Source organism: Pezoporus wallicus, unplaced genomic scaffold (assembly GCF_028554395.1).
Source record: "Pezoporus wallicus isolate ANWC-B61680 ecotype Strahan unplaced genomic scaffold, APGP_CSIRO_Pwel_v1 contig_8341, whole genome shotgun sequence".
Classification (NCBI taxonomy): Eukaryota; Metazoa; Chordata; class Aves; order Psittaciformes; family Psittacidae; genus Pezoporus; species Pezoporus wallicus.
Genome location: NW_026638083.1, coordinates 1,838,446 through 1,851,292, shown reverse-complemented (window position 1 = coordinate 1,851,292; position 12,847 = coordinate 1,838,446). Strand labels below are relative to the sequence as shown.

At 50.4% G+C, this 12,847-nt stretch overlaps 1 protein-coding gene across 3 annotated transcripts in view; it reads left to right on the top strand.

Annotated features, from left to right (window-relative positions):
• Positions 1 to 10,583, top strand: part of NACC2 (NACC family member 2) — a 51,376-nt gene extending 40,793 nt beyond the window's left edge. For all 3 annotated transcript variants that reach the window (XM_057409111.1, XM_057409113.1, XM_057409114.1), the window contains exons 3-6: positions 3,752 to 3,919; positions 6,997 to 7,102; positions 7,389 to 7,486; positions 9,887 to 10,583. In XM_057409111.1, the coding sequence (XP_057265094.1) occupies positions 3,752 to 3,919; positions 6,997 to 7,102; positions 7,389 to 7,486; positions 9,887 to 10,386 (872 nt within the window). In that variant the 3' untranslated portion in view covers positions 10,387 to 10,583. The remainder of the gene's footprint in view (positions 1 to 3,751; positions 3,920 to 6,996; positions 7,103 to 7,388; positions 7,487 to 9,886) is intronic.
• Positions 10,584 to 12,847: the final 2,264 nt, after the last annotated feature.

Below are 12,847 nucleotides of genomic sequence, written 5' to 3'. Positions count from 1 at the left end.
TGGGGATTCAGGAATAATTTTGAAACGCTGCTGTTTGGGTTGCAAGGAAATAAGTGAATACTGACCCCAAGTGTATGGCCAGCAATTCCCAGCACTGCCAGACCCCAGGCAGTCGCCCAAGCAGCTTGTTGCCCATCACTGATGAGGGTCACCAGGAGCTGTGTGGGCTCAGCATCTCTGATGCAGCTGTCCCGGCATCACCAAAACCACTGTGGGCTCAGCAAGAAGGTGTAATGGACCTCTGAGCTGGACAGTATATTTTAGGGACAAGGAAGACATGTGCCCGTAGCGTCACGCAAAGCTTGGAGCCATGAAGCACCCGTGACTCCAGCTTTCCTCCAAGCTGCTTCTTCAGCCAGAAACCCCAGGATGTTTCCCATTCTGGACCAGTTGTTGCCAGCTGCAGCATCCATGTAAGTTTGAGATGGATAAAATATAGCAGTGTTTGGCTGGCAGCTCTCATTGCTTCCTCTGTAATGATTTCCGGCCCCTCTCCGCTAGCTGGTAGGCTCCTTTCTTGGTGGAGAACAAAACTGTGTTCAACAATACCTCACATTGTTTGCCCTTTCATTCAAAGGGAAGGAGCCGCTGCCCTCTGAAGATACAAATTAATTAGAAGCAAATACTATCCTGTTCTTCAGAGCATAAAGGCCAAACAGACTGGCTTTCTTTGAGAACATGGGACCAAAGTGTCTCTTGTATCCTGCTTCTTTACATAACCGATGGCTATCTGCTGAATTGAGGTGGCACTGAAAGGCCTAAATCTTTGGTTGGTTTTGTTTCGTATTGTTGAGTTTGTGCTGATGTTTTAATGGAAACCAAGTCCAAACCAAATGATTGGTGCCCATGTTTAAAGAGATTTATAGGCAGCGAGCCAGCAGGACAGCTGTAATCAAAACAGAATCATGCATTGAGTTGCACTTGGTTGTTTTAGCCCAAATTTTAGTTTATGAAGTATTTGATTTCACAGGAAGGAATGTAAACTTCTCAATGGCTCCGTGTGTAGGAAGTGAAATGCCTTCAAAAGCAGAGAATTCCTTCAAGGCAAGACTGTTACCAACCAGGGCAGCAGCGTTGGCTTCCTGAAAAGCTACTTTTCTTTCAGGTTTGACGCCAAATCCTTCAAAGTTCCTCCAGGGTGGTAGCATGAGCACAGTGCTTGTGGTGATCTTTCCCTTGCCTGCCCCATTCTGGCGACTTTAGGATCTCTTTAGCCCCAGAATTGGTTCTTATTGGGTGTTTGCCTGTGAAGGTGGTAGAGCAGGTAGGTTTGTCCTTGTCTGCCGTAGCTGTTTTGCCTTGGATGCTGTAGGTGTTTGATTTCTTCAGTGACAGCAGTTTGATGAAGGAGCAGGCAGGAGGAGGAGATGGCTGATGGCTGCTCAAGTCTGAGTTCTCCTCTGTTCCCATTACAGCAGCGTTGGGTCACAAGCTGCGAGGAGCCTTCTCCTGCTCTGACCTCTGTCTCATTTGGGAGATGGATTGCGACTGCTTTCCCTGGAGACCCACAGCCTCTGTATTGCTTAAAAATTAACTGGAGGCCTCTGAGAAACTTTCTGAGAATCCATCTCGGTCTGCACAGCTTCCCCTCACAGCTTAACCACTGCTGGGTGTTAGGTGGGGAGGAGTGTCGTAAAGCCATTGCCAAGTTCTCTTTTAACCCCCAGTAGCATCACTCACCTGTCTTCTGTTGCTGCTGCTGAGGATCTTAGCACATCCCAGTCTGGTTTGGGGGATTTACCAGCAAAGCAATCGCTCATACATGGGGTATATATATAATTTTACCTTCTATTTCAGCCTGTGTGTAACCTGCTGAGGGCTCTGGGTAGGAGCTGATGGTGGTATCCATTCCTCCTGCTTCCTCTCCCCTTGAGATCTGCATTTTGCAGTGGCCCTTGTGCTGTAGCGTGCTGTGGTGACCATGCATTGCCAGAGCCAAAAAGGCAGTGAAGGACAGCAGAGCAGGCCCTCCCTGAGTGTTGGTTCCCTCATACCCAGTGCACCTCTGCTTTTGACTGGTTCAAGCTAGAGCATACTAGTATTTCCTTGGATATATTCTACTTATCACTCTTTAAAAGCGTCAGAAATACAGGAGGTCTTTGAGATGCTTCCTCTGTACGCATAGAAGGTGACTTCCATCTCCAGGGAGAGGGTGTCTGGATGCTTGGAAGTGCTATTGAGCAGGGAAACATGGCAGTTGGTGAAAATGCTGTGTGCCAGTGGGACTGCACAGCATAGATAATCAGGCTGTGATGGCAGGAGAAGTTCGTTTAAAAACACCATGGGAGTTGTTCTGCTGCTGTTTGGTCCTTAATCACTGAAGGAAAGGCTGCTCTGCCATGGTGCAGCTCCACGGCCAAGGGGCATCCTCCCGGTATTCCGACTTTTTAGGGAAGGAGGGAGCGATGAGGGTGGCGATGCCTCCAGCCCCGTGCCTGCGATAGGATGCCACGGCACAGCACGGCGGCGCGGGGCATGTCCTAGTTAGAACACTGCTCCCATTGTGCCCGAGCCATCGTCCCTCGGTTACTGCAGCAACAAGTCTGCAAAACTTGTTATTTTATCTAGAGAGAGGAAAAGTGGCCCCCAGAACACCAAAATAATTGCAGGAAAAGGCACCTTTTGAACAGGAGACATTTTGAGTTCAGAAACGCGGATTGCTGGCGTTTTTCCTTCTCTCTGTATTCACAGGTACTCAAGCACCGAGCTGAGTTTGATTTTCTGTGTGGCACTTGTACCATTATCACATTTTGGGTTAAAAAAAGGTGGATTTTTGTAGAGCTGGGCTGCAGGGCAGCGCTGTAACTGCCCCCACCATGTCCCAGTGCAGCTGGCGTTTCTGTACACCTCAGCCCAATTTGGTGTCAGAAATCGGAATTTTAGGCAAGCCTGTGGACTTGCACTGTAAATGTGCTTTAGCAAGGAATCCCCTGTATACCCACAAGACCCGGACTTGCACACTGCTGGTAGGACAGTTCAGTACTTCCAGTGGTAATGACTGCAGTGGTGCATTGGTGGGCTACAGGAACTGTGTGTCGGGGCAAGTCACAGCCATGTCCTGGCAAACCCCAGTAGTTTGGTTGTGAAGCCACAGCTCAATAACATATCTTGGCTTGTTGGTTGGGGTGTCTCTTGTTGCTGAGAGGAAACAGTCGCCTGCAACAGGCAGAGGAAGAGAAGGAGCTTCAGGGTGTGAGTTGGAGCTTGTAGGTTGTGGCTGGTGGGTGCCATCTTCAGGAGAGGCTGTGGTGACCTGTCTCAGTGCAGAGGGCACCCACAGAGCCTGGCTTTTAACTTCAGCAGGAAAAAAACACCAGGAGAAGCAGTTTTGGTACTGATGCAGATATTTATCAAACTTGGGCAATTCACTGGTGAAGTAACCTGCTGTTCTGGGAGCATTTGGGGAAGCCAGCATCCTGTGCCGCGCTGACAGAGCTATGCCAGCTGTGCAGAGCTGCCTATTTTCATAAATGATTAACTTAGGCGAAGTTAAAGCCTAATTAGATTCTAAGAATCCCTCTCACAGAACCTGAACACACATACAAGACTGCTGTGGCAGGTGATGGGGGGGACCAGGGGTTCTTCCCATGCTTTCAGGTGGCATCTGCCCCGCAGCCGATAGCCCTGGTAACAGCATCTGGAGAGGAGGAACATTTCCAGCAGCCACGTGAAAAATTCAATACCTGACCTTCTGTTAATGCTGTTCCTGCATAATGAGCTGGTTTCATGGTGTTCCCTTTTCATTTTTAAGTTGCTCAAGAGAAGCCGGAGCAGATCCCACTGGAGAACCGCTCCTGTGTCCTCATCCGACGGGATCTCGTTGCTCTCCCAGCCAGTCTTATCAGTCAAATCGGATACCGTTGCCACCCAAAACTCTACTCGGAGGGAGATCCTGGAGAAAAGCTTGAGCTTGTTGCAGGTAATGAAGGGGGAATGTTTCTTTGGTTGGCAATTCCTGGGAATCATTGATGTTTTCCTTCTTGAAATGTGGTGCTCGTCCTGCACCATTGCTGGAGTCAAGCATCCTGTGTGTGCCCTTCCTGTGTCTTTCTGGATTATTCATCACCAATCATCCTTTTGAAAGTTCTAAGTTTCCTTTAATTTGCTGATAGAAAAATGTGTCATTAACAGGATTTATTCCATTGAATTAATTTAGCATTTTAATTGAATTCTCCAGCTTGTGTTCTTCCTGATTGGTGCGGGCTGCATCGCAATTGTGGTTTGATTTAGATGCACAGATCTAAAAAAAAACCTGCTGAAAACCCCAAAACCCTCTCACATTATCAGATTTACAAAGCCGTGGGGAGAAAGTCTGTGTCAGTGCAGAGGCTTTGAAAAGCCTGTGAAAGCTCTTATAAAATTGGGGGTGTTATTAAGTGGTCAAACCCTGCAGTAGGCAGGAAGAGAAGGAACTGGGTTTGGTCCTTTCTTCCATCTTTATTTTCATTTTGGGGGGAGTTTACGATATTGGAAGCACTCATTACTTCTCTGTAAAGGATTTATGGGCAACCTGAGGTGGAAGGTGATGCTGTTTAGCTTTAATGGTACTGGTGGTGTAGAGCTGAATAAAAAGTGAAATCCAGTAGCTGTCCAATGTGTCCATGCCAGCCTGCAGCCCAGGTTTCTCCAGTGCTGCACAGGAGATGGATGTTGGACTGGGGTATCCAGGTCAAATTCCAGTTTCAATAATTATGTTCTGCTTTTATCAGTTCCCCCCAGTTTCGCTTTGCTGCAGTGCTCCTCTCAGCCTGTAGCCCATGCTGCTGGGAGGATTTTTCCCCCCTGGATGTAGCTGCTTTTAGTTGAAGTGATCTTTGCACAACTGCCCATGCCTGCTGCCACAGTAGGGAGGGTTCATTAATACCTATGGAAACCCTTGGTCTGAAAATGATACGTGGCTGTGCAGTCAATCCAAATCAGTTGTCCTTTCCTTCTGGACATTTATCTCATGCTGAGTAGCAGGATTTCATTTTCAGGCTGTAGAAGGAATCCTTGTTTCAGGGGATGCCCAGGAAGTTTTCCACCTGATGGAGGACGGGGCTCGGATGGAAGGCAGCAGTAAAACGCGCACGCCGCAGCACAGCGGACAACCACAAGTATTTATTTGGTATCTGGAATATTCATGTTGTGCCCGTTTACATTTTATGTGAGATTTCTTAAAGCCATCAAGTGGTGCAGGTTGTTTGCACAGGGAGAGCTGCAGAGTGGCTGGAGGCAGCTCTGCTTGATTTGCATTTTTCAATCTGGGAAAAAAAGTAGATAAATATCACTAACTGATAGTGGCTGCCTCGGCTGGGTTTTATTTATCAAAGTGAAGTTACCCTCTGATGGATTAGCTCTTAAAATACAGCTGCTAAAGGAAGCCAGGTCCTGTCTCAAACCGGGTGAGAGCTGGGGCGGGGGCTTCTGCCTGCAGCAAAAGTTTTCCTCAGGTCTCCACTTTGGAGCATTTTCCTTTTGTCTCTGATTATTTGTGCCATGATTGATGCTGGGGACTTCAGCAGCTCTGTCCGAGAGGCTCTTCAACAAGTCTTGCACTCATTGTACATCTGATGGATGGATTCTGTGCATGGAAGAGAATACATGCAACCTGGAGAAGGGCTCTGGACAAGGGCCTGTAGGGACAGGACAAAGGGAATGGCTTTAACCTGCCCGAGGGGAGGCTGAGCTGAGCTCTTAGGCAGAAGCTCTTCCCTGGGAGGGTGCTGAGGCGCTGGCACAGGGTGCCCAGAGAAGCTGTGGCTGCCCCATCCCTGGCAGTGTTCAAGGCCAGGTTGGACACAGGGGCTTGGAGCACCCTACTCTAGTGGAAGGGGTCCCTGCCCGTGGCAGAGGTTGGAGCTGGAGGAGCTTTAAGGTCCCTTCCAACCCAAACCAGTCTGGGGTTAATGATAAGGTAGCACATTGAGAAGCAGGATGGCTCGGAGATCCAAGCGGGGATTGCTCTTTTCTGGGGCAGGACCAGGGGCCTGGCTGCCATCCCTGGGCAGAGGGTTGGGCTCAGGGAGCTGCCAGTGCTTGCCCCGATGGCATGGGCTGCTCTGCAGCTCTGTCTCCATCCGGAAGGTCAGGGACAGTCATCTGTAGGGTTTCCTGGAAATCCAGGAGGTAATTTTATTGCTCCAGTACATGTTTTTGTATCTTGAGAACAGAGTGTGTTCTGGGTCCAGATACAACCCATTATTTAATCTTAATTAAAAGCAAATACCAGAACCCTCTCCTAAAACAGTGTGCTTGAAAGACAGGATAACCTCCCCCTGTAAGCTGATGCTGAGGCGGGAGCAGTTTGCTCTGTGTGACTATGTGCAAAGTAAAAAGGTTTGATAAGAAACCTGCTGTAAAGCACTGCCAAAGCCCTGGACGTGTGCAGCTGCTTTGGCAGGGGCTCTTTTTTCTGCTGGAGAACGTTCTTAGAGACGGTGTGTTTCAAAGTCAGCAGTTCCTGTGCATTAGAAGGAACATTCCCTGCACACCACAAGTATCAGGAGGTGATGGGCTGGGGTTTTTGGAAGCAGTTACATCTGTAGTGTAACCCCGTACCTTTCCTGTGCTAGATGGGGATATTCTTTTCTTTCTAGCTCTGTGCTCTGCAGTCTTTGACTTGAGAAGAATGAAAGGCCAAACGGACTGGGGTTTTCTTCCTTCAGCAAGAATAAATAATCTGATCTGTACATACAAAGTCACTGTGTAAAGCCTTGCTCTGGGTGTATTTGCAAGAAAAAGAGAAGGATACTTTCACTTGATTTCCATACAGATAAAATTAGTGATTACTCTTACCAGGGCCTTGCCGTGACGCCAGTGATGACAGTCCCTGCTAGGCTTCTCCAAAGATCCTGCTGCCCTCGGTGGGCTTCCGTGGCAGCGTGTGAAGAACACACTCCCTCCTGCGTTACAGCGGCGGCCGACCAGCGCAGGAGCAGTTTGCTCGTGCTCGGAGGCGATGCTGTCAGTGAGACAAGGGTTTAATTTTGAATTCTCCCTTCCCAACCCTTCCAGGCTCAGGTGTTTATATCACCCGGGGGCAGCTGATGAATTGCCACTTATGTGCCGGTGTCAAACACAAGGTCCTTCTGAGACGTCTTCTGGCCACCTTCTTTGATCGGTATGTCCTCTTGCTCTCCAGACCCCCAGGGATTTGGTTTATTTTCTGCTGTTCTAACCACGTTAATAGAGAATGTGTCAGGAGTGCTTCATCCTTCCTATGTGCTGCACTGATTTCTGTGCTTTTTCTTAGTGATGCATGAACCTGAGCACAAGGGTTTCCAATCCCTTACCTTAAAATCACGTAACATAGCGACCCCTCCATAAGAACCTAAAGGGAAGAGGACAAGGCAGTGGCTGTCACCTGGAGTCCCCAGTGTAAGGATCCTCCTTTGCCTTTCTTGCAGGAACACGCTTGCCAACAGCTGCGGAACTGGAATCCGGTCCTCCACGAGCGATCCCAGCAGGAAGCCCCTGGACAGCAGGGTTCTTAATGCAGTCAAATGTAAGGAGAGAGATTTTCTGCTGCTCTGATGGAACAGCAGGCTAAGAGCAAAGCCAAAACCTGAGCAGGGAAGGCCATCTCTGTTGTGTAACAGTGGGAACTATCTGTGGTGAAGTCGGGTTATAGGAAAATTAATTTTCTTTTTTTTTTTTTTGCATCATTTTGGGGCCCAAGTTAATTTTTTGGTGGGTTTTGGCAGTATTTTAATATAAAACATTATTGCTGCTTGACTGTTTTCCTGTATTTTAAAGCAGTGGTTTTACAGTTAATTAACTTATTGATAGGTGCTCTAAGGAGGAAACCTAAGTCATGTTTTTGGCAGCATCCAGAGCTTGATACCACTGAAACAGGCCATCTCCGTGTGCTGGCTTTTATGCCTCCAGGCTCATCCAAGCACAGGGCTCCACCCTGGTTTATAGGAGCAGAGCATGCAGCTCCAGGCCATGGTCCAGTCCCATCTTCTGCCCATCCCTTGGTGGTGCTGGCCCCACTGTGCCCAGGCTGTGGCTATGTCCTGGGCTTTTGGGACTGTTGGTCTTCAGCAGTAAATGCTGGAGTGGGGTGACCAGCACCTCGCTGGCAGCCTGTCTGGTGCTTTTACAGTCTTATTTCCTTGACTGTGTATTGTAAACCCTTTTTGTTTCCCTCAGTACCTCCAGTGGGAGCTCTGCTGCAGGTATCTGCCTTTTAAAAGGCTGCAGAAAGCAACAGGAGCTTTTGGTTTTAACATTGGAGCTGCAGACAAAGTTCTGCATCGTGCCACGTGGCTTGGCTGGGGTGGCTCTGTCTTTGTAGAGCCGCCGAGCTCTGTCTCAGGGCTGGGGTTGCAAAAGGTTCAGCTGTTTAACCCCTCTTGTGCTGCCCTGCAGGTAAGATCCCCTTGTGTTTGCATGATTACACAGCGCCCTGACTTGAGCCAGGGCTGGGATGTGCAGGGCTCCCTGTGCGTTCGTGCCCAACGTTGGTGTTTATACGAGAAAAGGAGAGTTTGGTTACTTCCATCAAGGTAGTTTAGTTATTTATGGCAGGTGCTAGAGACAAATGGTTAAATATTTGGCTTCTGAAGTCACTCTTGAATACAAGGAGCATGCAGTGGGACAAAAGGTGCCTGCTGGTGAGGGAGGACCTGGGCGGTGCAGGAGACCCTGATGGGTTGGTGCAGCGAAGCCTGTTTACCGTGGGCTTGATACACAGTGGAAAGCAGTGTGTTCTCTCACCCACGCTGGATGCTGGGTACTGAATCTTTCTGTAAACTTTATTGTGCTGGAAAATGAAACTCTGAGCAGGTTTTTTGTTACTATTTCTTATTTTTAAGTTTGGGAAGATAAATCTTTCCTTTCCCTGATTGTTGCTGTGCTGCTGAACTCCAGGGGCCTTCCAGCCACCCTCTGAGATCTGTAGCACATGGAGAAAAGGGATAAGATGGCAGATGTTCAATACATAGACACAAAATCACTAAGCTGTGCTGGAGGTGCTTGCCCATAGCTTGTGCATGGTGCTCTCCTAAGACAGGCTCCCTGTTAGCAGCTCACACTGCAGGGCCATGGGTCTGGACCTTCCAGGCTTGGTCTTTGCTGATGTTTGCAAATACCTTCAGAGGCTGGAAAGGCATCGCTGTCCAGTGCCACTGCCATGTGTCAGGGCATAAGATGACTTCGTACTGCCTGAATTTTACCTTGTGCACAAGCTTTAGCTGATAATTATTCACTGTGGCAGTTCCTTGGATGTTGTTCCATAACATCAGGTGCTTGGTCCCCTTGGAGGAGCAGGGCTGCAGCCAAGGTCTTGTTGGGCTTCTGCAGAGTACGTGCTGGTGAAGGGATGTCAGAGCAGCCACGCTGGCAGGGTTGGTGGTCCATGCAGCACTGGTTGGCCCTGCAGCGGCTGGCACGAGGCGTGGGACAGGCAGAGGACAGTCCTTTGGGCAGCTCCTTTGCTCAGCCAAGAGGAGCTCCGGCATTTCCCAGCCCCACAGCTGTGCCTGCACCTCTGTGGCTTTAAGAGCCGTTGATGGATCTACTGTTGAGGTGTTTGTGTTGACCTTTTCTGTGTCCATCTCTGCTTCTGGCCATCCCAGCGTTGGTGCTATACTCCGGCTGGAGGCTGGGTCCTCTGTGGGTCCCTGCATCCCGAAGGGCTGAGTGGTCCTGCGCCAGCGCCCTTCCCCAGGCCAGCTGGGATTTTTATGCCTTCTGGTTTTATCCCTTCCCGATTGTCCCAGTCTCGAGCTGAGGAACCCTTGTCTGTAAGTCTTCCCTTGCGAGAGCTCGGTCCATGGGTGAGCCTCCTCTCCATGGCATCTGCAGGTCTGTAGGACGGGACAGAGGCTGTGTTCACCTCTGGACCACCTTTGTGGTGCTTCCTCTGAATCCTCAGCTCTGTGTATCCCTGTCTTTGCAGTGTATTGTCAGAATTTTGCCCCGAGCTTTAAGGAAAGCGAGATGAATGTTATAGCAGCCGACATGTGCACCAACGCCCGCCGCGTCCGCAAGCGCTGGCTGCCGAAGATTAAGTCCATGCTGCCGGAAGGGATGGAGATGTACCGCACGGTCATGGGCTCCACCACAAACAGTGTCCCCCTGGATCCTGAGTTCCAGCCCAACACTGCTCAGGTCTTTGAGCAGCGAATCTATGCAGAAAGGAGGAGCGATTCAGGAACTATAGTAGCCTTGAGAACTAACACAGTGAATGTAGAGCTAAGCAATGGATCCAACCAGTCCTTCGAACAGAGCGAGGATGCTGAAGGGGCTGGCTCTGTGATACAGGAGGCAGCTGCCACAGATGCTATGGCATCGGATACCCAAAGCACTCCGCAACCTTTTGAACAAGGTTCGGGCTCCTCCAGCCGGCCCGAAACTCCTGTGAGAAGACAAGATGGTACTTTTGGAGGGACTTTATAAAGAGAGCAAACATTTCATGACCTATAAGGGATCTGTAATACTAAAGCTGCTTGCATGCATTACTAATACGAAACAAAACAAATGTGATCAAGCCACTTACCTACTGAACTGCTACTGTTGCCTGAAAAAAATGTGATTTTTATTCTGCTTGTATTTAAAATTTATGAAGGAAATAATCGCATTCGTTATACTGTAAACGACTAGGTCTGTGGCGACCTACTTCAAACTATTGGGCTCCTTTTTTGATATTCCTGAGGTTAGTCGATAAGATTGTAGCTTTTTCCTTATTTTTTTTCTTTTCTTTTTCTTTTTCTTTCGGTTTTATTTGAAGAAGGGGAGGAGAAAAGCTCGCCACCCCCCACCCCCGCCATCCCCACCCCATCCATCACTCAGCTCAGAAGTAAAGCCATCGTTAACCTTGTCCTCTACAGCAAGTTTTACCGTCACTTAACAGGAAAGCGAGGTGCGTGAGGGTGCAGGTGCTGGGACTGGTGATGGTTGTCTCTAGCAGAAGGGCTTTAGCCAAGTGGGACAGGGGTGGGGGAAATCGTTACAGGCTCCTGCTGTCGGAGGGAGCCCCTTGCAGTGGGTGCTGCAGGGCAGGATGCTGCGGGGCCCGGGCGCTGCTGGAGGCTGGCAGGGACTCGGTGCCGTTGTCTCCGGGAGCGTTATCCGGTTCCTGGGATCAGGGATGGTTCCATGGGAGTTCAGGCTTGCACGTGTCGGGAGGACTGCGCGGGGTGCAGGTGGAGGCCCTGGCCGGTGCTGTGGTTGTTGTCGGGTTTTTTCCCTCAATACGGCTGGGTTTGGGGTTTGGTTTCTCTCTCCCGTCCCCCCCAGCAGCTCCTTTTTGTTTGCTGCTCCTTCCTTGCACCTTCGCATCACCCACTTGGGTGAATGGGCTCATGGCACCCTCGGCAGCAGGGTGTGCAGGTCCTGGGGCATGTGCCAGAGCTGGGAACAGCCCCCCTCAGCCACCTCCGAAGGGCTTTGGATGGGAATCCACGCATGGAGAACGCGTTGGTCTTGCTCCAAAGGGCACGGAGCCGGGAGCTCTGCACTGGAGGCACAGTGAGGCGTGTGGGGCTCGTCCACTGCCCCTTCCCTCCTCCCCAGACCAACCAGGCTCTCACTTTGTAATAACCTGGAGTGGGTTGGAAGTAAAAACAGAAAAAATCAGCTTTGCTGCCTTCTGTGAAAGGTTTTGGGGAGGAGGAAGCATTTTGCCTCTTGCTCATCCTCCAGACAGGCCCTGCTGGGGTAAAAGCCCAATGTTGAGTTATTCCTCTATTATTTCTATGTTGAAAGCTGATGTCTCCAGGCTGTGCTGGCTTTGGTGGCCCCAGATGGCCTCAGCTCAATGGTGCAGGAGCTGGGATGGGACCTGCAGGTGCCCTGGCTGGGCAGCGGGTCCCATCTTTACCCCCTCGCTGCCTCCTGCCTACGTCAGCTCTGCCTGCTCAGCCTCGGGATGCCCCAAGGACCTGGAATCCCTTCCTTGTGCTCCTGCCAGGCTAGGGAATGCCGGGCATCCATGGTGATGCTGAGGCCGGGGTGCCCCAAGGGCTGGGGGCAGCGATATGGAAGCCAAGTATGGCTTTTTCCTTTCCTTTTTGAATTACTATCTTTACTGTGACTAAACACCTGCTTTAATGATATTTGCAGCTTGTTCTTTAGCGAGTTTGGGACTATGAACAAGTGCAAAGTGCACAAAGAGTCACTTTGAAGGCTACTGTGGCTGTGCTCTTCTCTTCCCTGCTTTGGTTCCTGAATCCAGACAGCGCTTGCTCAGGGTTTTCTTCCTTCTTTGTATTTCCATTGGGAAAGGGGGTGGGAGGAGAGGATAACCCAACTTTTGGCCATTTCTTTTGTTTTCTTTGATACTTGAAGCAGTTTTTTGCATCGTAGTCACAAAGCTGTCCAGAGCTTAGCCTGGTCCAGGGCTCCAGGAAAAGAAATCAGTGATGGGGTGCTTCCTGCCTCATGGCTGGCACAGATTTGGGGTTTTGGCATGGCTTGGCTTGGGTGGACCATGATGCCCTGGACCACTTGAGCTGGTGGTGGTGAGGGCTGGTGAGGGCGGCAGCGTGATGAGCTGCTGAGAGGTGTGTGATGCTTCAGGGGAGCGGGGACAGGCAGGGCCAGGGGCTCTATTTGCACTTTACCCACGTCAGCAGATAAAACTCGTGCTCTTGCTGAAGCCCAGAGCTGGGGCAGCTCGTCCTGAGCCTGGCAGCACCATGGGAGGAGGCTCCTTGTGCACAGTGATGCCCGTTGGTGCTTACCTGTACCGGGGGCATGCAGCCGGAGGACAAACATGAGCAGGGGGTGCACTGGGGACCACAGAGCTGAGCTTGGGGTGCGCTTCTTCCCCTGCCATCCCCGAGGAGATGCAGCGGCCCAGGTCCTTGGCCATGGGGGTGTCCTGTCCCCCAGGAGCTGGGGTCCAGCTCTTGGGCAG